Source organism: Coccinella septempunctata, chromosome 7 (genome assembly GCF_907165205.1).
Source record: "Coccinella septempunctata chromosome 7, icCocSept1.1, whole genome shotgun sequence".
Classification (NCBI taxonomy): Eukaryota; Metazoa; Arthropoda; class Insecta; order Coleoptera; family Coccinellidae; genus Coccinella; species Coccinella septempunctata.
In genome coordinates, this window is record NC_058195.1 from 14,059,622 (window position 1) to 14,081,584 (window position 21,963).

Genomic DNA, 21,963 nt, shown 5'->3' on the forward strand with positions numbered 1-21,963 from the left:
GTGCACATATTGTGTTTGTCGTTATTTCACGTCCAGCACATTTGCCTGTCAATTTTAATGTATATTTCTAATTCGTACTGAAAGCCAAGAAATGCAGTGTAGATGTTTCACTTAGATGTGTCTTGGACGTAGAAAGGATTTGAAGCTGCGACAGGATAGATCAATGAATTCTTCGAAAAACAGTTTCAGTTTGTAAGTGACTATATCTGCTAAAAAAATCTAATGAATATTGATTGTGATCAGGGAATACTGGTAACTGAATCCAGTTGAAATAATTTTTATAAGAATGTGATGCTAATCTGCAGGAGCTGATTTTCAGGTGAGCTGATTTCAATTTCGAAAGTTTGTAACTGCTAGGAACTAGAAATGAGCTGGTAAAATTCAAAGTTTTAGATATCTGATATTCTCATTTTCGGTATTTCAAAAAAAAGCGAACTAATTGAATTAAAGTAAAAATACATACCAACGAATATTCAGTGCGCGTCAAAATTATGGAACAAATTCATTTTCTCAGAAGAAAAATATTTGGCAACAAAATCCCGAAACAGTCAATTTTTTTTTCAATTTTACCAAATTTTTATGCATTTTTGGAGTATTTTTGTTGCACTCTGCGCCATCCCCATCAACCCTTTAAATTTTTGGAATAGGGAAAGGGGGTCATGTGGTACTTATTTGACAAGATCCTTGTAGCTTCTTTACAGGCGTGCAGAAATTATCAAGAAAACTTTTTTTTTAAATTAGTTCAAAGAGGTTTTTGGTATGTGCACTTTGTCATCGCTCATTTACTTTGAGACGATAGTACCTGATGAAATTTGTCAACGAATGGAAGAAGACCATTACAGTTTTGTTCATGCACAACTTTCAACCCCTTACAACCCCCTCACGTGAAAAATTTTAATGTGCGAAACACTGCGCTTCAGTGAAGAAGATACAAAGACCTTGCTAAGAAAATGTACCACATGACTCACTTTCCCTAATAAAATTTAGAGGGTTGGTAGGGATGACACAGGGTGCAACAAATATCCTTCAAAAATGCATAAAAATTTGCTAAAAGTGAAACAAAAATTGACCAGTTTCAGGATTTTCTTACTAAATATTTTTCTTCTGGGAAAATGAATTTGTTCCATAATTTTGACGTGCACTGTTTAAAAAAAGTCTTACTCTCATGGAAAAAGACTCATACATGGTATCAAATTCAGGATTAATTTAAGGAGATTATTTATATTTGACACTCACAATTGAAATTTTGGATGAATTTTGAGGATAAGAAAGGGCGTTATTTTTCATATTATGTGGCGCCAAAAAATTATTTGCTTCTGGCACCAAAAATGCCCTCGCAGCTCTTGTTGATTTGTTCAGAAAGCCAAGTGAATATACAGGCTGATAACAAATTCGATGCTCGCACCACTAACTACTATCTTCTAAACCATACCAGGTAGAAATTCCGCTTATGGACAAAAAAGTTCTTCTTTTCTTCAAAATTCATAATGAAGAAACGGAAGTGCTTATATATTTTTTATTTTACGACCCATCCAAATGAAATTTTGAAATCCTTCAATGTTATCCTCATTCAACGAATTCATACTATTTTATTGAAATCGGCCTACTTGATTTCAAGATACGACTTTCAACTTTTTTCCTTATGACAGCCATATTGAATTTTTCATTGAAAAATGAAAAATAATATCTTAGTTGATTATAGTTGATTGTCGTTAGGAAAATGATGAATAAATTTATTCTTTAACATTTTCCCGTTTATTCATCAATACGTAATGAGAACACCAAATTGAAAAAAAAAAAAAAATTCATGGCCTTTGTAGTAGGAAGGATGCGGATATTTTGAAAAAACTCCTCAAAATTCTCTTTCTCGATTCGATTCCGACAAATATTATAGTTCATTTTCAATGGAAAAATCGCATCTTGAAATCTAGATGTCACCACCCTGTATACTTGGGGATAATTTTGAAATCATGTCCATTAGGAACACCCATGACAAATCCTGTCTGAGTCTTTTAAATCCACTAGTAAATGACTATCCAGAAAAATAATTACCTTGAATGCTGGTTTGCCATATTTCATTTTCGTCTGAATAAAGAACAATTGCGAAAGTTTAATTACTCTTGAGCATGTACAAGAGCTCCTTTGGGAATTATGGTAATTACATTACTGATTCGCCTGTGGGTTGCATTTTCATTTCAGGATCAGAAATAATTTTTAGTTAGCTCCAAGTTGTGGTGACATTAGCTTGCTGAAAAATTGTTGGTTTCAAAATTTCCACAAATACCAGATATCTCGGTACGTAAAACACAAGTATTGTATTAACAATATCCATATGTACTGATATAGTAGATAATATTCCCAGTTCACATAAATGACAAAGCTCATAAAACTTGTCAAAACGCAGAGGGAGATAAATTATTTAAGAAAGGTATAGATGAAGATGTGTTCATTATCTCATGATATCATCTTTCAATTTTCCACTTGTTGAGTTAAAAGACGTCTATTTTGCCTTCTATCGTCGTTTCACTGATGAATTACTTCATATATAAGCTAATCATTGTCATTTTATACACCTTTACTGAGATTCTTACGTTTAATATTTATTCACTACTTCTAAGAGATATCTCAGTTCTGTTTATGTAAATGGATTGAATTTTTCGAACTTTGTCCAATTTCAAAAATTCATAAAAAAGAATTGTAGATGTGACAGCTTTGAGTGGTACCTCAACACGTATTGAAGCTCAATTTAGGTTCTTTCTAAAAAGCGAAACAATTTTTTGAAATTCAAAATACAAAGTGATATTTTCACCCTCAACACATTAAAGGAGGATTAATGAGCCCGGCACTGGAATATCGAAATAATTGATATCTCTCTGACTGGATCTTAGTATGTGTCGATAACCTCTCAATAAATTTCGTCGATAAGTTTGGCTTTGCTGATGCTCTCAGTATATTTTCATGAATTTAGAAAATCACCCTGTAGATTTCTGGGGGAAGCCAGAAATTAATTTTTCATAGTCAATACGTAGATACTCAGCTAGTCTCTGTCTCTGGTAAGAGTATATATACAGTTACTCCCGGGACAGCCTGTATTTTTGAAACAAACCAATTTAGAATAATGAAAATTGAAAATTTTCTAAATGAGTTGACCCCTTCGACAGTTGCTAGAACGATGACTATATCGAAGCTGTTTAAAGGAGAATTTTACACAGGGTGAGTCTTTGACTCGTACAAATATTTTAACAGTAGATTCTTGAGGTTAAGAAGAAACACTTTTTTCCTATACCACATTTCCTGATTCGGTTCTGTTAAAACATATAGTCATTTTAATTTTTCATATTGACACAGCTCAGCCCTGGAAAAACAGAATATCTTCAGAATAACTAGCTAAATCTATGACACCACACATGTGTGGACCTTTTAAACAGAGTTTTATTCAGCCAGAGTACCCAATTTTCCAAATTTCAGATAGGTACCTTTCAATTTTTCAAATTACTCGAAAATGGCGTGTTATACGGGAAAATATGAAGAATACTTTTATTTTACAAAACATTCAAATGTTCATTAGATAGCGTCCATCTTAGTTTCAAGACTTGGGTTCTATGAATTTTTGCTATTTTTATGGTACGTAATGGCTATAATGAGAAAACTGGGAGACGTTGGTAATATCTTGTGTTTGAAAAAGATTCATCAAATAAATGAAAAACTATATTCCGAAATTAATTTCATTCGATAAGACTGTTTGTGAGATAGAACTAAAAATAACATATTTTTATGGTTTTTCAACAGCCTGTATCTTTCAAACCGAGCCAATTCGGAAAAATGGTAAAGTAAAAAAGTATTTTTTTTTACCACAAAAATCTACCGTTAAAGTACCTATATCCTATATATCCTTAATTGTGCTCTCATATTGGCAGCTGAACATATTACTGTGGGTTTTATTGATTTAGATATTCTAGTTTTTGTTTCGCTAAACTTGAAGCAATATTATGAAAATAGATTGAATCGCAAATTGGTATCACCAGCTTTCAGTTCCAGATTTTCCATTTAGATAATTTATTTTTAGCTACACTACCCAATCAATAACGAATAGATTCATTCTCGGTTCCTTTTAATGCGATCTAATTATCAAAATTATAATTTTAGTAGGTGAGTCTTGATATATTTTTCTGTTTATTATTTGTTATCAGACAATTATGCCTATTCCAATGTTTTCAAGGGCGGATACAGCCAGTTTGTATAGAGGGGTAATCCCCTCATATAAACTTTGTAATTTTCAAAAAGTGTTTGAGTGAATGAATAGAAAAAAGAAATAACAATGAATAAATAAAGTTCACATGACCAGAGATCGTACGGATTTCGATATTCATGTGGGAAGGGTTTAAATACCCCCTCAAGCTTCTCAAAATACCTAATTTTCATTAGAAATGGATGTTCATAGAATATTTAGACAGTATATTTTCTTTCGGATTGTTGACGTCATACCAGTACTGACACAATATATTTTTTTGCGGTTTATCTCAACATGTTCCTACGATATGTGTGAACTTACCTAACGTACGTTTTATCAAACCCTTATCTGGCTTCCGTGAAATGGATTAATCAGAATAATCAGCTTCACTAATTGCTTTTCCAAAGAGTAAATATATTTCAGGAATAAACTATGGAAGGTGCTCCAGATAACTACAAAGTATATCCAGAGACAAATCCGTCCGCGAAATCCAATAAAAAACACACGATCCTTTATAAACTCCGAACCCACTTCAAATCCTATTGCAATCATACTAGCATTCATGGATTCCAATATTTTGGACAGAATAGAACAATTTTTGAGAAGTGAGTATTCCTTGAACTCTTGTTTTAATTCTGTATGATGTACATACAGCAAATGGAATAAAATAAGAAATAAAATAACAAAGATGAACACGGACAACATTATTGAAAAATTAATAAGAAATATGTATTATGAAACTTGAAGAAGAAGAAGCAGAAGATAAGGCAAACATTCATCTTTTTTTATTACGCGTCTTTACTTACAGGCAATTAGGTCTTTCCCATTCTTTTTTTGTCTTATTTTGTTTCGTTTTGAAGCTGATGAAGCGCATGCTCAAATATATTTTAGCCAATTCTTTCTTACCTTGCAAAAATAAAATGAAGAGTTTTTGTTCGGCCTGTTTTCTTCTCTTGTAGACTTTTGGATTTTGCGAGAACATTAAAGATTATATTAATATTTTGGTTACTTGATAAACTAATAATTCGATACATCTATTTTCATCTCATATTTCTTGTTATTTTTCTTATTTCTCAATTTATTTCATGGTATTTCTTATTTTATTTGCTATTCAAACTAACGTTTGCACTTAATGAAAGGTGTTGGTGGATTTTCATCTTTATCTGCATCATAAGCGGCTGTGGCTATGGGATTTACCTCATATACAATAAATGGCAGCAGAGCCCAGTGATTGTGTCTCTAACCACTAGAGACACCCCGATATACCAAGTACCCTTTCCTGCCGTCACAATATGTCCTACGATAAGATTCTTCAAAAAATGTATGAATTATGGTGTTCTCTTCAAGAATGTAACTGAAGGAAATTTGAACAAACATAACATAAGCAGCTGGACCAAAAACGAGTAAGTTCAGAAAAGGACAGATATTACCCTAACTTTACTCCCCGTTTGTTTGCCTTTTTCGAATCCTTCTATTTAAAAAAAAGTTAAATGAATCTGAAGAATTTCTATTGAATCACTACTTTATATTAATTAAGACATGGATGGATGATAATGACTTTTAGTGTCAGGAAGTTGGTGGAAACTTTCCAGAATAATTTGGTTTCAGCTACGAATATTCTGCAGACGACAAAAAAATATTTGGATGTGTTGGTATCAATTTGATCTTCAAATAACTAATGATATTAATATTTCTTTCAGAAAAAATTTGTTGCATTATATGATCCCCCTATGCAAGAGAAATGATGCTTTACATGAACTAATAGATGAACCAACCAGTTCAGATGAAATATATGAGGCGATAAGAAATGTGAGTTTTTTTGTGTGTTTGTAAACAATAGTTAGTTATTTGATTATTTTTTTGAAAATTTGTAACAGTTATACACAGCACCATTCTATACAGGGTGTCTACTTTTAAAGTGGCCAAACTTCAAGGGGGGGTCAGATGAGTGATTTGCAAAAAAAATGTCATATAACACATGGTCGAAATGTTGATGGTTATTCTTCAATGTAACATTTCTTGATTTCACAAAATATTTCAAGTTTTTTCATAAACTCAATCATTATTCAGTTTTCCTTGTAGCCTCGTCAAATCTGACCACATATTCGGAAAGGGAAATAAATTTGCTATGAGATAAGAGAATCTGTGTGCAGAAAAAATTTTTCGGCTTTTTCGTTGTTATCTTATTAGCCATGATATTATGGCAGAGGATAAGCAGCTAGCACAAAAGTTGATATGCCATTGAAAGTACAAATAAATGAGGTGTTTTTCACTGAAAAGAAATCATGTGCATAATTATCAATTTCATCGATAAAACCATTGGAAAAATTGTTATATTTTAATATTGCTTCACTCTGTATTTAATAAAAGAGATTCACAAGTTCGTAACTCTATTTATTCAGCAACATTTATTTTATATTTTTATTATTGACAGATGTCGAAAAGCAAACTTGATCTTTTTCTGAAAGCTGACCAAACTTCCTACTTGATTTATATTTTGTCATTATCGAATCTAATTCAACACTCTCCCTTAATGACAAAGTACTCAAATATAAAATTATTGAAATAGAAACAAATTTCCTCAATTCATAATAATGGCGAATACAATCTTTCTCTTGAAGTAGTCAAACTTGGTACTCATCAGAGGTTTTGTCATGATATCAGCAACTTGTTCTTCTGTACTGCAATATTTTATTTGAAACCATCCTTCTTTGAATTGTTCACTAATGAAATGATAACGTACATCTATATGTTTACTATTGCGACTCATTTGACCAGATTTAATCAGTTTTATTGCGCTTTGATTATCGACATGCATTATGACTTGCATATCTGTGTTCAATAATTCTTCTATGACTGTTTTTAGATATTTGACTTCTTTGCAGCACTCTGCAGCAGCGATGTACTCCGCTTCTGTAGTTGATAAAGCCACAATACTCTGTTTTCTCGAGCACCATGATATTGGTCCACCAGCAAACATGATTACATATCCTGTTGTACTTTTTCTGTCTCTTTTATCACCAGCATAATCTGCATCGCAATAAGCTTGTATTTTTATATTGTCTTCTGTTCTTTCCGATGAGTAATGAATTGCTGTGTTAATAGTTCCTCTCAAATATCTCATTGTTCTTTTCACATTCTGAAAATCTTCATTGCTTGGATTTGCAGTAGCACGACTTTCATAATTTACTGCATAAGATATATCTGGTCTTGTTTTACATGTCAAATACAGCAAACTCCCTATTGCTTCATTGTATTGAAATTTATTTTCACAAGAACCTTCATCTTCTGCATGTCCTTGAACAACGAGAGGGGTTTTCATTGGTTTCGCTTTATCCATTCGGAATTTGTTCAAAATTTTCTTAGCATATTCAGCTTGACATAGTTGTATTCCATCTTCATTCTTCTTTATTTCCATGCCCAAATAATTTTTAAAATCTGTTATAACTATTTTAAATTCTTGACTCAATTTTTTTATAAAATTTTGTATTTCATCATTTTGACCAACCATCATTCCATCATCTACATGGATTGCCAAATATAGGTTATTATTTTTTTTCTTGAATAAGCACTGATCAGATTTCAACTGAATCATTCCTTCATTTTTTAGGAAAGAAGTTAACCTTTTGTTCCACTGTAATGGAGCTTGTTTCAATCCATAAAGTGCTTTATTAAGCAAACACACTTTCCCTGGCATATCATATCCTTCTGGAACTTTCATATAAACTTCATTGTCAATTTTTCCATTTAGAAATGCAGTTCTCACATCGAATGTCTGAATTTGAAGATTATTTTGAGCTGCAATTGCTAATAACAATCTTAGCGAACTACTTTCCACCACAGGACTGAAAATGTCTTTGAAATCCAATTTTGATTTTTGTTGACATCCTCTGACAACTAATCTTGCTTTATATCTTCCATCATCTTTGACTTTGAAAATCCATCTACTGGTTAAAATTTCTTTACCTTCTGCTTGATTTTCATCAACAAAATTCCATGTGTTATTCTCCTCAAGCGATTTTTTTTCATCATTTATTGCTTTCAACCACTTATCTTTATTTTCATCATTGATACAGTCCTGATATGTCAAAAAACTTTCTTCATCATCTGATTCCATCAAATAGTCATCATATTTTGTGGGTTTCTTTATGTTTCTTCTGTCTCTCAGTCTGCTATTACATTCATTTTGGTCGTAATGTTCATTCGCTTCATCATAATGGTTATTTTCATCCTGATGATCTTTTACTGTTTCATCTTGATTATCTTCAACTAGTTCTTCTTCTTGACTTACAGTATCTTGATTCTCATTTTCATCTTCTTGAAAATTTTCTTCATTTATTCTCACAAATATTTCATCATTGTCTTCTTCTTGAATAGGAGTTCCTGTAGTAATTACCACATCCCTGTGAATAGATATTCTTCTCGTTGCTGGATCCCACAATCGATAACCATTGTCGGCATATCCAACAAAAACGTATTTCTTACTTCTTTGGTCCAATTTCTTTAGAGGTCCTAGTACTTTTGCATAGGCAATATTACCAAAAATTCTGAGTCTCGACATATTAGGTTTCTTTCCATACCATTTTTCAGAAGGAAGAAAATTTGTTGTAGTTGTTGGACTACGGTTTATAAGATATGTTGCTGTGTACACTGCTTCTCCCCACATCTCTTTATCTAGTTGTGAGTCAAACAACAGAGCCCTCGCTTTGTTCATGATTGTCTGATGCATTCTTTCACACGTTCCATTTAATTGTGGAGTATGAGGAATGGTAAAGTTTATCATGATTCCTTTCCGTCTTGTCCACTCCTTCAGGTCGTTACTTTTGAATTCACCACCATTATCACACCTTATTTTTGACACTTTTAGATTGAAATGTGTTTCTGCTCTATTAATATACTCCTTCAAATAGCTTTCTGCTTCATTCTTGTACTTCAGTAAATATACTGAAGTAAAATGAGTGAAGTCATCCACAACTGTCATAAAATAATGTTTATCATCATGAGTAGAAGGATCGATCGGACCACACAAATCTGTATGTATGATCTGTAACGGTCTTGTAGCTCTTTCCCTTATTTCTCGAAATGGTAGTCTATTTTGGCGAGAGGTCATACATATTTCACACACTTCTTTTATATTGTTGAATTCAGGAACGTCATCACATATTTTGGAGATTTTTTTAAGGTTGTCAAAACTAATATGTCCTAACTTCTTATGCCATTCCATTGTTATGTCAGACTGAGTCAGGAGAGCTTCTCGACATTTACTGAGACACACTTCATATAATCCATTTTCATTTTTCCATCCTTCCAGGACCACGACATCGTTCTTGAGTATTTTCACTATATACTCCGAGAAACATACTTCTCCACCATTGTTAGTTATGGCATTAACTGACATCAAGTTTTTACTTAATTCTGGCACCACAGACACATTTTTCAATTCAATTTTACTGGATTGATATTCACCAACAGCAACTGTATTCATGCATGCCCCCTTCTTGGCACTTTTTACCTTGTTTTTCTCCTTTTTAATATTGGTGAGCATAAATTGATCATTAACCATATGATTTGTACATCCACTATCAACAATGAATATATCATCTTTGTCCTCGTTTGTATATAATGATTCTTCTGGAGTATCTTCTTTGGTTACAGTCAACACTTCTGCAAGAAAACTGACTTTCTCACTTTTTTTATTTTTGAAACAGTCTTTTTCTTCATGATTGTCTTTTCTGCAAATATTACATTTGAACGTTTTACTTTGTTTAAGTTTTTCATCTCTGAAGTAGCAGTCTTTTTCTTCATGATTAGTTTTTCTGCAAATTCTGCATTTCAACATTCGGCATTTATTAGCCATATGTCCTATTTTATTACATTTGAAACATTTTCCTTGGAATTTTCCTGCAACAATGTTACTTCTTGAATTGTTCATGAAAGCCTTGAAAGCCACATTTTCTTTGTTTCCTTCTTTCAATTTCTCTTCTTCAGCTGTAAGACGTGCTTGAAGATTTTCTAAAGTTTTCTCTGAATCAGCTACAGAATCCCAAGCACTACTGAAATGTCTATATTCTTCAGGTAACACTGACATTATTTTTGCTATCAACATAATATCTTTGATTTCCTCATTCATACTTTTTAGTTTGTGAGAAATAGTAAGCAAACTACTTATATTACTAGCTACATTTTTGTTCTTCTCGAATTTGAACGTATGGAAATCTTGTAGGAGACTACACTTCTGTTGATTGGTGTTTCTTTTGTATATCTTGCTAAGATTTTCGAACATACTTTTAGAAGAATCACAAGTGAAAAGATGAGTCTTCACACTCTTGTCGACTGTTTTCAAGATGTAATTTTTGGCTTGAGCATCTCTAACCTTCCATTTCTTCAGTTTTTCTGGGTCATTTGGTTTTTCTTCTAATCCATCTACGATATCTTTTATGTTCTTTGCTTCAAACAGAATGTTAATTTCAAATTCCCACATTGAAAACGTCGATGAATCCTTGAGTTTTGTGATATTTGATATTTCATTAGAATCGTCATTGAAAGCCATAGTTTCACTTGTTTTACTGCCCACTGGTTTTTTTTTTAATTATTATATGATACTGCGCACTTCTTCACTTTCTTTTTACGAAATTTGAGATTGTCCACTTATTATATTTCAATCACTGGTGCTTCTGGGCCCCATAACCTGTTATATTTTAATATTGCTTCACTCTGTATTTAATAAAAGAGATTCACAAGTTCGTAACTCTATTTATTCAGCAACATTTATTTTATATTTTTATTATTGACAGATGTCGAAAAGCAAACTTGATCTTTTTCTGAAAGCTGACCAAACTTCCTACTTGATTTATATTTTGTCATTATCGAATCTAATTCAACAAAAATAGGACTTATTTTGTTCACTTCAGACTTCTTACTGAATAATGATTGAGTTTATGAAAAAACTTGAAATATCTCGTGAAATCAAGAAATGTTAAATTGAAGAATAACCGTCAACATTTCGACCATGTGTTATATGACATTTTTTGTTGCAAATCACTCATCTGACCCTCCCTTGAAGTTTGGCCACTTTAAAAGTAGACACTCTGTATAATATAAATATTCTGAATGATTGTTGTTTCTCTTTCATCAAGTTGCGAAATTTCAATTTTCTAGTGTTCCCCCTTCGTATCAGGAGAAGGAGTTACTGTTCATTTCATGAATGAAATTCTTACTTTCAATAGCTCATTCAATCAACTCTTCACTGAAGATGGCCTCTGCTTTTCATTCAACATGTTATCTACCGAGAATATATTCAAGAATACAACGTAAGCTATTTTACGTTTATAACTTGAAATAATGTTAATATATTTTTAAGCCAATAGTATGGAATTTTTATAGGATATATTCATCATTGGCTCTTTCAGGAATTTCAAAAGGGGTAGTAGCAGTAGTTCTGGACCTAAGTCGTTTTGGATTCCGCAGCAAGGCTATTCTATTGATGCAGATTTGGATACATTCCCTAGAAGAGCTTTGCTATCAGGAGCAGCTAATTCGTTAGAAATCAAATTGAGACATAGAAAGGAAGATATTGACTATGTATGTACTGGGGCTGAACAAGGATATAAGGTATTATGGAGCTTCTACACCAGCTATAATGATACATCACGACAACATATAATAAAACAAAGTCGCTTACCGTCTGCCTGTCCTTATGTATGTATACTTTAGATTCAAGAGGAAGGTTTATTCACACATTTGTGGCAGACATTACAGTTTTGAAATGAATCAATATACACAAAAATATGACCCTCATCTTCGGCATTTATTCCTGGTGAAGAATGCTATTTGCAGCAATTTCCTTCAACGAATAGTTCGCGAGATATTGCAGGTTGAGGAGTTACATATTTTGTCAAGAAATTAATTCAAACGTGAGTCTCACTGGGCATTCAGTCCACTCGGCCGATCATTCGGCAGTATAAAGCCGCCCATACACGAAGCGTTCGTTTATCTTGAGAACTTGGAGCCCACACACCCCTGGAGTTTCATCGGATGTAGTGGCATATAAACGAAGGTTTGCCTCTCGAGGAGGACATAAAAGATAAACCTTTGCGGTACACCTATAAGTGTATGGCCAGCCTAAGGCAAGCGATAGCGCATGTGCTCAGTGAATAGATTTTTTAACTGACCTCATTTTTTTGGGAATTTTTCGAAGATCAACTTTCGATGCGGGTATCTCCTTGAAAAATCATCGTAGATCTGAATGTGATGAATATTCCGAAAGAACAACTCTTCTAGTTATAAATTTTGAGATTTTATTGAGCTCAGTGCAACCGTTCGTTCTTGACGTTTATTCAATTGACTCTATCTTTTTGGGAATTTTGCGACGGTCAACTTTCGAGAAGCGTATCTTCCAGAGAAATCATGGTAGATCTAAATGTGATACATGTTCTGAAAGATCAAGCTCTTCTAGAAGAAAATATTCGAAAAGATATGTATCTCAAGTTCTCAAAGAAGAATGGTCATCAATGCCAGCAATGCCCTAGTAGTATTAGATATTCAATGAAAACAATTTTTCTCTGAACTTAAGAAGTTGGTAATAATTTGTAGAGAGAGAGAGAGAGAGATTTAGAATAATAGTATATAACATTACTAGCAAGGTAAGAGGGTTTTTACTGGCGAATGGAGGATATAACTGACGAGCCGCAGGCGAGTCAGTTACCTCGACCTTGAGCCAGTAAAACCCGTTACTACGTTATTGTAACAATATTTGGGATTTCTGGATGTTGTCGATGTGACAAAATTCTCTCCTTAAACATGAATGATGTAGAAGATATGGGAAAATACGTTATTGTGACATTGCGGCAAACAAAAAATTTAACAACAAGAAGATTCACCATAACCGATGATGGCTGCAGCTTCAAGCCCTGAATGTCATACAGAAAATATGTAAATCTTCGGCCTCCTGGAACAGAAAGCCTGAGATTTTTTTTTTAACATACCGACATGGAAAGTGCATTTCCCTTAATGCTGGCCAGCACACTATTGGTGGAGAGTTATACACCGGCCACTCTTTTCGCAGAACTGGAGCCACTATAGTTGCGGATTCGGGTGGAGATATTTTAGCACTAAAGCGTGCAGGTGGGTGGAAGAGCACCGATGTCAACAAAAAAATCGAAATGTCTAGCAAATTATTTGGTAGTAAGGAGAGTACAAATGTTCTGCAGTCCTCTAGTTCAGCAGTTTCTGAGTCAACAGATGGTTCATCATCATCAGTATCAACTCTTTCATCATCAAAAATCTGTGTTACTGGAAATAACAATTGTACGATGATTTTCAACATATACGACGATAAAACAAAATTTTTTAATGTAAATAATACTACTAACTTGTAAAAATTTTGCAAGTTAACTGTCAGTTTTACAAGTTAGTGACTTGATAAAATAAACTTTCTTGATTAATATTGTGTTTTTGGAAACTGACGTTTACAAATGAGAAACAAATAAAAGAATTATAAGAAAGGCACCCTTAATTTTCGATGAAAATTCAAATATTTACAATCCTTTCTCATCAATTCAGAAATAACCTCTATAAGCATCTGTGAATGTGGTTCCTTACTTGATTCAAATACATTGTGAAAGGTTCTTCAAAAATATTTTTGCAGGTCATCCTCCACTTACCCACAAGGGTGCCTAGACCAACTTTGGAATACAACATGGCACCCTTCGGCAAATCAACCACTATAAGAGTGGATCCCCATATGATGTCAACATCTACAGTAGTGAAATCATATGATCCCAAGAAACGAGACTGCTATTTCTCGGAAGAAAAATACTTGCAATACTTCAACATTTACTCCAAGACAAACTGCGACTTTGAATGCATCACAAATTACACTTTGAAGGAATGCGGCTGTGTGCCTTTCCATATGCCTAGTGAGTATTTTCTTTCCTGTTGATAAACGTATTTTATTAATTATTTTTCCAATTCTTATAGGGGAAATTTCGACTCCTTTATGTGGAATAGGAATGAGAGGATGTGTCATTTTTGCTGCAGGTAATGAAGTTTTTGAGGTTTTATACAAAAACGAAATTCGTACTGCTTATACACTGCTCCACAAAAGTTAAGGAAGTTCAGAAAGTTCGAGACTGTTTCTAGCAGTATCTTCTTCCATACATTTTTTGAATTTTAAAAATCTGAATGTTTTACGCATTCATCTAACTCATTCTTTCAACCATATCTTTACGAGGATATATTGAAAAATTCTTAGCCTACTATAGAACCAAACAACATTTCAATGACAAAATATTTTATTACTCAACATCTTAGAACATAGAATATCAGGAAGGAGCTTTTTCGAATAAATGTGACGGGAATTGTGCGACGGAAACGGCCATATTGGTCTTCCAAATTCTGATTTGAAAAGTGGCAGACTTGGAAGTCAAATGATTCTGCTGTCTGTGGCCAAATGAACAAAGTGATGTTTCAACTTAATTTTGGTAATTTGGATTCTTGAAATTTGCTGGAAATAAAGATTTTGGATATTTTAGCTTGAATAATTCATAGAGGTACATGATTTTTTAAGCTGAATATTATTATTAACTATGAGTTTCTGAATTTCTTGACATAACAAGGTTATCCCATGACAATAACACTCCATGGGCGTAGGTAATGTTGAGTCATAGACCTTAATACCATTATTATGTATATAGCCAAGCAGTGTTAAGCGGGGTGAATTTCCGCTTTGATTATCAATTTGAACGAGCGTGAAAAAGCTTCTGACTTAACGTCAGTGCTTTCCTTATTTTTTTTATTAATCAGAATCAACTGACTATTGAAGTTAGTTTTTTGGAAACTTCATTGTCCTACGCCTCTGTTGAAACGGAAATATATGTCGGCCATATTTCTCCTCTATTTCGGTCAACTTGAAATGAGCAATATGCTCGTTCCTGTTATTCTATATTCTAAGCTCAACATATTCTCCTCATAATTGGATACATTTATTACAGCGAATCTGCAACGGCTTTAGACCTTTCAAAAAAAATGTTTCTTCTTGCTTTCTAAACCAGACCTCCACAGATTTTATTACCTCCTCGTTGGAAGAAAATTTACGACCTTTCAAATTTTTTTTTAGTCGAGGAAAGAGATGATAGTCGGGTGGAGCCAAATCTGGTGAATAAGGGGGGTGTTCTTGTAATTCAAACCCTAAATCACGAATTTTTTGCATGTCAACATGGGATTTGTGTGCAGGGGCGTTGTCCTGCAAAAACAAAACACCTTTGGATAGCTTTCCGCAACTTTTCCCTTTAATTTTTTTCCGTTGAGTAGTCAATCAATCATGATTTCCAACAGATTTTTGGACACGAAACTTCTTGGGTCTTGGAGAACAAGATTGTCGCCATTCCATCGATTGTTGCTTTGTTTCTGGATCGTATAAATGTACCCAAGTCTCATCCATAGTAACAATTCGATTTAAGAAGTCAACATCATTTTCAAATCGAGTACAGATCGAACGCGATGCTTCTATCCTTGCACGCTTGTGGTCAACATTCAAACATTTGGGGATCCGTTTTGCAGCAATTTTTCTCATGTCCAAATTGACGTGAACTATATGATGAACGTTCATATGAAATATTCAGTGCTTCAGATATACGTTTTAGCCCAATTCGACGGTCTGATAAAATCATGTCATGAACTGCATCGATATTTTCGGGGACTGACACAGAAACTAGCCTTTCCGATCGGTCATCATCTTCAATGGAAAATTTACTTCTTTTGAAGCTTGCAATCCAATTTTTCACGGTCGCATACGAAGGAGATTTATCACCAATATTAAGCATATCTTCGTAAATCTGCTTACCTCTTTTTACCTTTTTAAATACAGGTACTTGATGATGGCTCGATACTCCAATTTTTCGATTTTCACAATTTCGGTGGACATCTTCTTTCCTTTAATTTATTGCGTAACTCTGGTTTACTTTTCTGACCTCAAACTTCACACTGACACTCCCAATGAGTTATTGTTCGTTGTTATGGTAACGCAATATTGTTTTTATGCATGGAACTGGTCTAGGCTAACTAGATATCAATACATCCTCGTATAAGTTTCATAGTTTCAGGTGAAAATTTATTTTCTGTAATTGTAGTACCAAAACAGTTCACTCAAAACATAAAAAAATGAAGTTCAATAAAGCGTATGGCCTCTTTGGGCATCAATACCTTTGCATACTTTCAGTCAGGTTGTTGACGTAGCTTGGATCAATTTATCTCCAGAGTTAAGGTAAAACAATAAAAAATTAATAAGGCAAACCTGCTTGAAACTAAAAAAAACTCAAACGAGGAGTGAAATTCAGATATGAAAGGGTAAACATTTGATTCTTCATAAATGAACATTCGGTGTATAAGAATCGGTAAATATTGAAACGATACAACTTTTGCGGAGCAGTATAATTGAAGATTCACTATTTTAATTCCATTTTCTGAGCTTTCTTATAAACAATTTCAGAGAAATACAATTTGATGAAACTGAAATCAAAATTGAAAGAGTCAAAAAGGGCAGATTCTTCCACGAGAATGTTTTCAACATTCACAGAAGTGGCTTTTGATAACAACACAGATGCTAACGAAACCGAAAACGTTGGATCTAGGAAGAAGAGGCAAGTGGAACCGCTTCTTGAGGATGCAGATGAGGATGAAGCTAGATGTTCCTGCATGAGGTCTTGCAGTGATATCACATATAAAGGAAGTGCTAGTACAACTGATTATAATTGGAGAGAATCAAGTGTTGAAGAGTATTCTAATGTTAGTTCCGAGTAAGTTTATATCGTTAATCAGATCGGAATTTAAGAATAATAAGTACCGGAAGTAGGTATCTCTATGAGACACAGCCTTCAAAGACCCGAAATAATACGTCTACGTCAACGTTAAGTTCAGTTGAAGTCATTGATGGCTGGCTAGATCTAGTCAAATCCTCCACCACATCTTTACAGTCGTTGAGTGCCCTGTAGAGTCATTCGGGGCAACTGTGCGCACTTTTGTCTTTCAAGTCATACCCTGTTTCAAATGCTGAAGCTAGGAAAATTAAAACATATTCATACATAGAATTTTCTAATCTATAAGAAAACATCAAAAAGCAAACAAACAAAAACGTTTTCTTTCCGCAAAAAAAAATTTAATGGAGAAAGTCGGAGTGCGTTCACATGCCCCGTATTGCGGGTAAGTGTGCGCACCCTCACGGGGTAAGTGAACGCAGTGCTTAGTGAACCAAACAATCAAAACAACTTACAAAATAATGTCATCAAAATGTTACAATATTAGAGAAATGCTGTTTATTGTCAATACAGAAGCGCCTTTTTACAAGCAGTGCATTATTGTTCGTGCCACAATTCTTGGTGAACACAACACTTGATACATTCCCCTGTTGGTGGCTCTTCATATTTTTCTGAACAAATAGGACAATATTGATCGAGTCTTAACCAAGAAAATCAACAATGTCATAATTTATTCCTCACTGAACTAATGCCCATATAATGAATCTATGCGCACACTTACCCGCGCACACTTTCCCCAGTAAGCCAAAATTTGAATTGACGTTCTTATAGAGTTGAGCAGCTAAGAGAAGCTAAAATTTTTTATTATATATTTAGATTAATATGCCCATGATCGAATAAAATATTGTTTAACACTGAGGGACTCGGAACTTGGACCTGGCAGAATGTGCAGAGATGCTAAAAATTAACAAGAAAACTAGTGAATTTGATTGATTGCAAATAAAAAGTTAAAGAAACGTGGCACGGCGCACTTCTATGAAAAACTTATATGGCGATTCTGCGCCCTTGCTTCACCCCAATGAACCCCTCTTTCATACATTGCATAGTCGAGATATACGCACTGCGCACACTTACCCACTGCGCTCAGTTACCCCGAATGACTCTACCCATACGCATTAATTTTTTTGGTACAGTCGATTCATGTTAAGTCTTATACAGGGTGTTTTCAAAGGTGAGGCTTTTTTTTTGACAGAAGGTAGAAATCATCAAGATAAGTTAACAAGTCGTTTAACCAAAAATTGTCTATATCTAAAATATCCAAGATGGTTGAGATACAATCACTAGAAGTTCGACAAAATTTCATTGAATTTCAAGTACGGGACTGTGGAAGGTGACGCAGGCATTGCAAAAACGAAACAAAACATAAACATATGTCTGGACAATAAATGGTTCAGTACCAAGTTCATTGGATTAAATGCATTCGGTCACTTTTGAGAGAATCATAATTGTCGTATCGTGCAATTCGGGGTGAAAAAAAATGTAGAAAATCGAGACAATTTCTTAAAAATGCTCATGTTAGTTATGTTAAAAAAGTACTATGATGTTTCCTCATTTCATCCCATTTTTACGACGATTGTTGGAATGTTCGAACAAGAAGATTGTGATGTCCATTGTGAAAAACTTCGTGAATAATTTATTTAGACGAAATTTATTGGTGAGATTTTCAAGTATTATTTTATTTGTCACACTTGTGTCCTATAAGTCTTTCTGTCAGTTGGTATCGAAACAAGCCATTTCATAAAATCGTGTGAATTACTGAAAAATAATGAGAACAATGGTAATCTTAAGTTTCCATTTTCATTACCACGTAATTATTGAAGATGATAAGCCAATATCCTAAACGAAACCACATGGTCGAATCAGGAGATAAGTGAGGTCCATGTCTTCAGCCCCCCCAAATTTGAATTTTCACCTTTTTTTGATGTCAAAGTTTTGTACTAGTTTTGTACCGAAATGTACCGTTGGAAAAAAGTTTTGTACCCCTAATTAAAATGACGTAAATACGATTTTCAGTTCGGGGGGGCCGTAGACATGCTCACCCCCCACTTTTGAAATTGCAAATTTTTTATACTTCTAAGTTTTGTACTAGTTTTGTACCGAAATGTACCCTCAAGAAAAATTTTTGTACCCTAAGATTAAGGGGTCTTAGGAGGGTTTCAAATTGGAAACACATTGACGTCTTTTTTTTCAAAATCGTGTAGCATATTCTTACACAGACTCCAACCACTAGAGATAAAACACGAACAATCAACATTGTTGATACTATGATATGCTCTTCTTTGGTAAACTCACAACCTCTTTGTCTTTCAAGACTTTCTGATTCACAGAAAACGCTAACACATGGCGAAATAGTAGTTAGGTTCTTTCGAAAGATTGATAATCTTCAGCAATATTGGGGTACTCAATTTATCAACAGAATGTTTCAGATTTCCCTTCTGTCATTTGACCATTTCTGGAGTAGGTTTCAATTATAAAAGCGTTTTGCTTTTGTACATTTCGGTACAAAACTTCGAAAGAGAAAAATTTTAATTTTCAATAGTGGGGGGTGAGTATGTGAACTTCCCCTCCGAACTGAAATACGTATTTTCGTCATTTCAATTACTTTTTTCTACAAGCGTGCGCGTTCAACCTTTTTCCCGCACGCATTCCAAGTTGCAAAGAGTCACTTTCCCAAAGGGTGCGGGAAAAACGCCTGCTATTTCTTTCCCGCACGCATTTGCGTGCGGGAATGGATTAGCAGGGGTTTTTCCCGCACGCAAATATTATAGAGTAAATTAAATTCTATCATGTTTCTATGCACAGAACGTCAACAATGAGAAACTCATAGTAACGACATGCAGAATTACGTCTGTCATTATATATGAATTAATCAAATGAGATATGATATGTTTCGTGAAATGGAAATATTTATATATTTCAAGCGCTTGTAGAAAAAATATTGTTCCTAACTCTTGCGGAAAGTGTCTTGCCCACACTCAACTGCTTACCCGAACTCTGCTTCGCATCGTTCGGGCAACGGCAGTTTCGTGCGGGCAAAGTATCACTTTCCGCACTTGATAGGAAAATAACTATTTTCAATGGTACATTTCGGTACAGAACTTTAGCGTTAAACAAGTGCAAAATTGATGATCTTTTTCAACGTCGCGTCACCATGTATTTCTTTCTGATATATCTGATATTAGGTTAATCAAATTTGACTTTATCAAGAAGTGTGCAGAAGGGAGATAAATCTAGGGACGGAGGATGTTGAAAAAAAATTGAATTAGTCTCACAATTAATTTCGTTTTTACAACGGTACATATCGGTACCAAACTAGTACATATGTTTCAGTTTGTTTCGAAAACCGAAATCTTATTACTTCGAAAAGATGTCTCCATTCCTGGAATTCTCCTAAGACCCCCAAATCATTTATTGACGATACAAAACCAGTACGAAATTTTTACATAGAGAAAATTTGCTTTTTCAAAGGTGGGGTGTACTGCTTGCCTATAGCCCCTTGTTGAAAATGATAATTCACTCATTCTATTTGGGGCTACAAATTTTTTTATCGAAGGTACATTTCAGTATCGAAAAACCAATATCCCATATCCCATATTCCTTGGTGTAAAAAAAAATACCCCTGAAGCCTCAATACTTTATATGGAGCACAGGTACACCCCCGGGGTAGAGAATTGTGGCGTTTTTGTGACGGTACATTTCGGTACAAAACTAGTACAAAACTTTGAGATAAAAAAAATTTCAATTTCGGAAGAGGAGGGTGAGCATGTCTACGACCCCCCCAAACTAAAAACCGTATTTTCATCATTTTAATTAGGGGTACAAAACTTTTTTCCAACGGTACATTTCGGTACAAAACTAGTACAAAACTTTAGTGTCAAAAAAATTTAAAAACTCAAATTTGGGGGGAAGTGTTTTCCCACTGTTTTGCGATAATTAAGCTAACAAACGGTCTAGAGTCGTATTAGGCTCTATTTCAGTAATCCTTTTCAATTTTTTTCAACTTTGTCATTTCGAAAGTGTTGTATAGGATATTTCTGGTGAAACGCTCCATTTTGACCAGTTCTACCTTCTGTTGAAAAAAAAGCCTCACCTTCAAATGCACCCTGTATATGACCAAAGATTATAGAGTTACGTTAACCCAAAGATATTAATATATTAATTAATAATTAATATTAATATCTTTGGGTTAACCTAACCTAACTCTATAGGTAATCATTATATTGACATTTTAACATTTTTAACGCTTTCATACGTACCTACTCAAAATTTCATTCACAGCTCACAGCATCTACTCTCTCTCGACGGAATGGTATTTCTGTTAATACTCCGAGTGATAGTGGTTGGCTTATGCAATTTAGACTGTAACATTTGTTGTTTTTCATATCAATGGATGTAACTTATCCGAATTCATTTTGAGTATATGTTTCAGGTATGATTACTCCCTCATCACTATATATTTGGATACCAACGTTCTATTCACAACCGAAAGGAATGAACTCTATGGTCCCACAGATTTTCTTAGTAATTTTGGAGGATTGCTCGGACTTTTCACGGGATTCTCAATACTTTCCTTTATGGAAATCATATATTTCTGTTCCTTGAGAATTGTCGGAAACCAAAGAATTGTAGGCAGATGGTATGGAGATAAAGAAGAGTGAAACTGAATTTGTATGATCGTCTTCTAGTGTAGACGAAATGAAATAAATTATGCAAACAATTTCTGGGAATTTTTATCTTTACCGTTTCATGAAATTTATCAGTGATTTGAAGTGAACCATAAGTTTTCTGCGAATAATAATTTGAATTGAAAACGCCAAAACCCCAGATAGCGTAAATATTTTAGTGAAATGAAAACATATCTTTTAAACTCATCATGAATTACAATACTCACGAGTATTCCGGATTTTTTTACTGAGGTTT

General features: G+C 34.0%; 1 protein-coding gene across 4 annotated transcripts; it reads left to right on the forward strand.

Moving 5' to 3' along the window:
- Positions 1-108: 108 nt before the first annotated feature.
- Positions 109-21,756, forward strand: LOC123317136 (pickpocket protein 28-like). 4 transcript variants are annotated; one of them, XM_044903522.1, is made up of 11 exons: positions 109-319; positions 2,200-2,295; positions 4,655-4,836; positions 5,371-5,634; positions 5,932-6,040; positions 11,390-11,541; positions 11,641-11,842; positions 13,878-14,148; positions 14,210-14,269; positions 16,719-17,025; positions 21,473-21,756. In XM_044903522.1, exons 3-11 carry the CDS (start codon positions 4,664-4,666, stop codon positions 21,699-21,701), a joined length of 1,767 nt encoding a protein of 588 aa, XP_044759457.1. In that variant the 5' UTR covers positions 109-319; positions 2,200-2,295; positions 4,655-4,663; the 3' UTR covers positions 21,702-21,756. The 4 variants fall into 4 exon arrangements, with proteins under 4 accessions (XP_044759457.1, XP_044759456.1, XP_044759459.1 ...); XM_044903521.1 differs by lacking the exon at positions 2,200-2,295 and having other exon boundaries at positions 113-319; XM_044903524.1 differs by lacking the exons at positions 109-319; positions 2,200-2,295 and adding an exon at positions 3,013-3,053.
- Positions 21,757-21,963: the final 207 nt, after the last annotated feature.

What these genes read in the sequence shown, in the direction of transcription:
- LOC123317136 (XM_044903522.1), top strand. Translation starts at nt 4,664, where the DNA reads ATGGAAGGTGCTCCAGATAACTACAAAGTATATCCAGAGACAAATCCG. An exon ending in AGCAGCTGGACCAAAAACGA is followed by an intron (nt 5,635 to 5,931) that starts GTAAGTTCAGAA and finishes TATTTCTTTCAG; the next exon opens with AAAAAATTTGTTGCATTATA. An exon ending in TGTGCCTTTCCATATGCCTA is followed by an intron (nt 14,149 to 14,209) that starts GTGAGTATTTTC and finishes CAATTCTTATAG; the next exon opens with GGGAAATTTCGACTCCTTTA.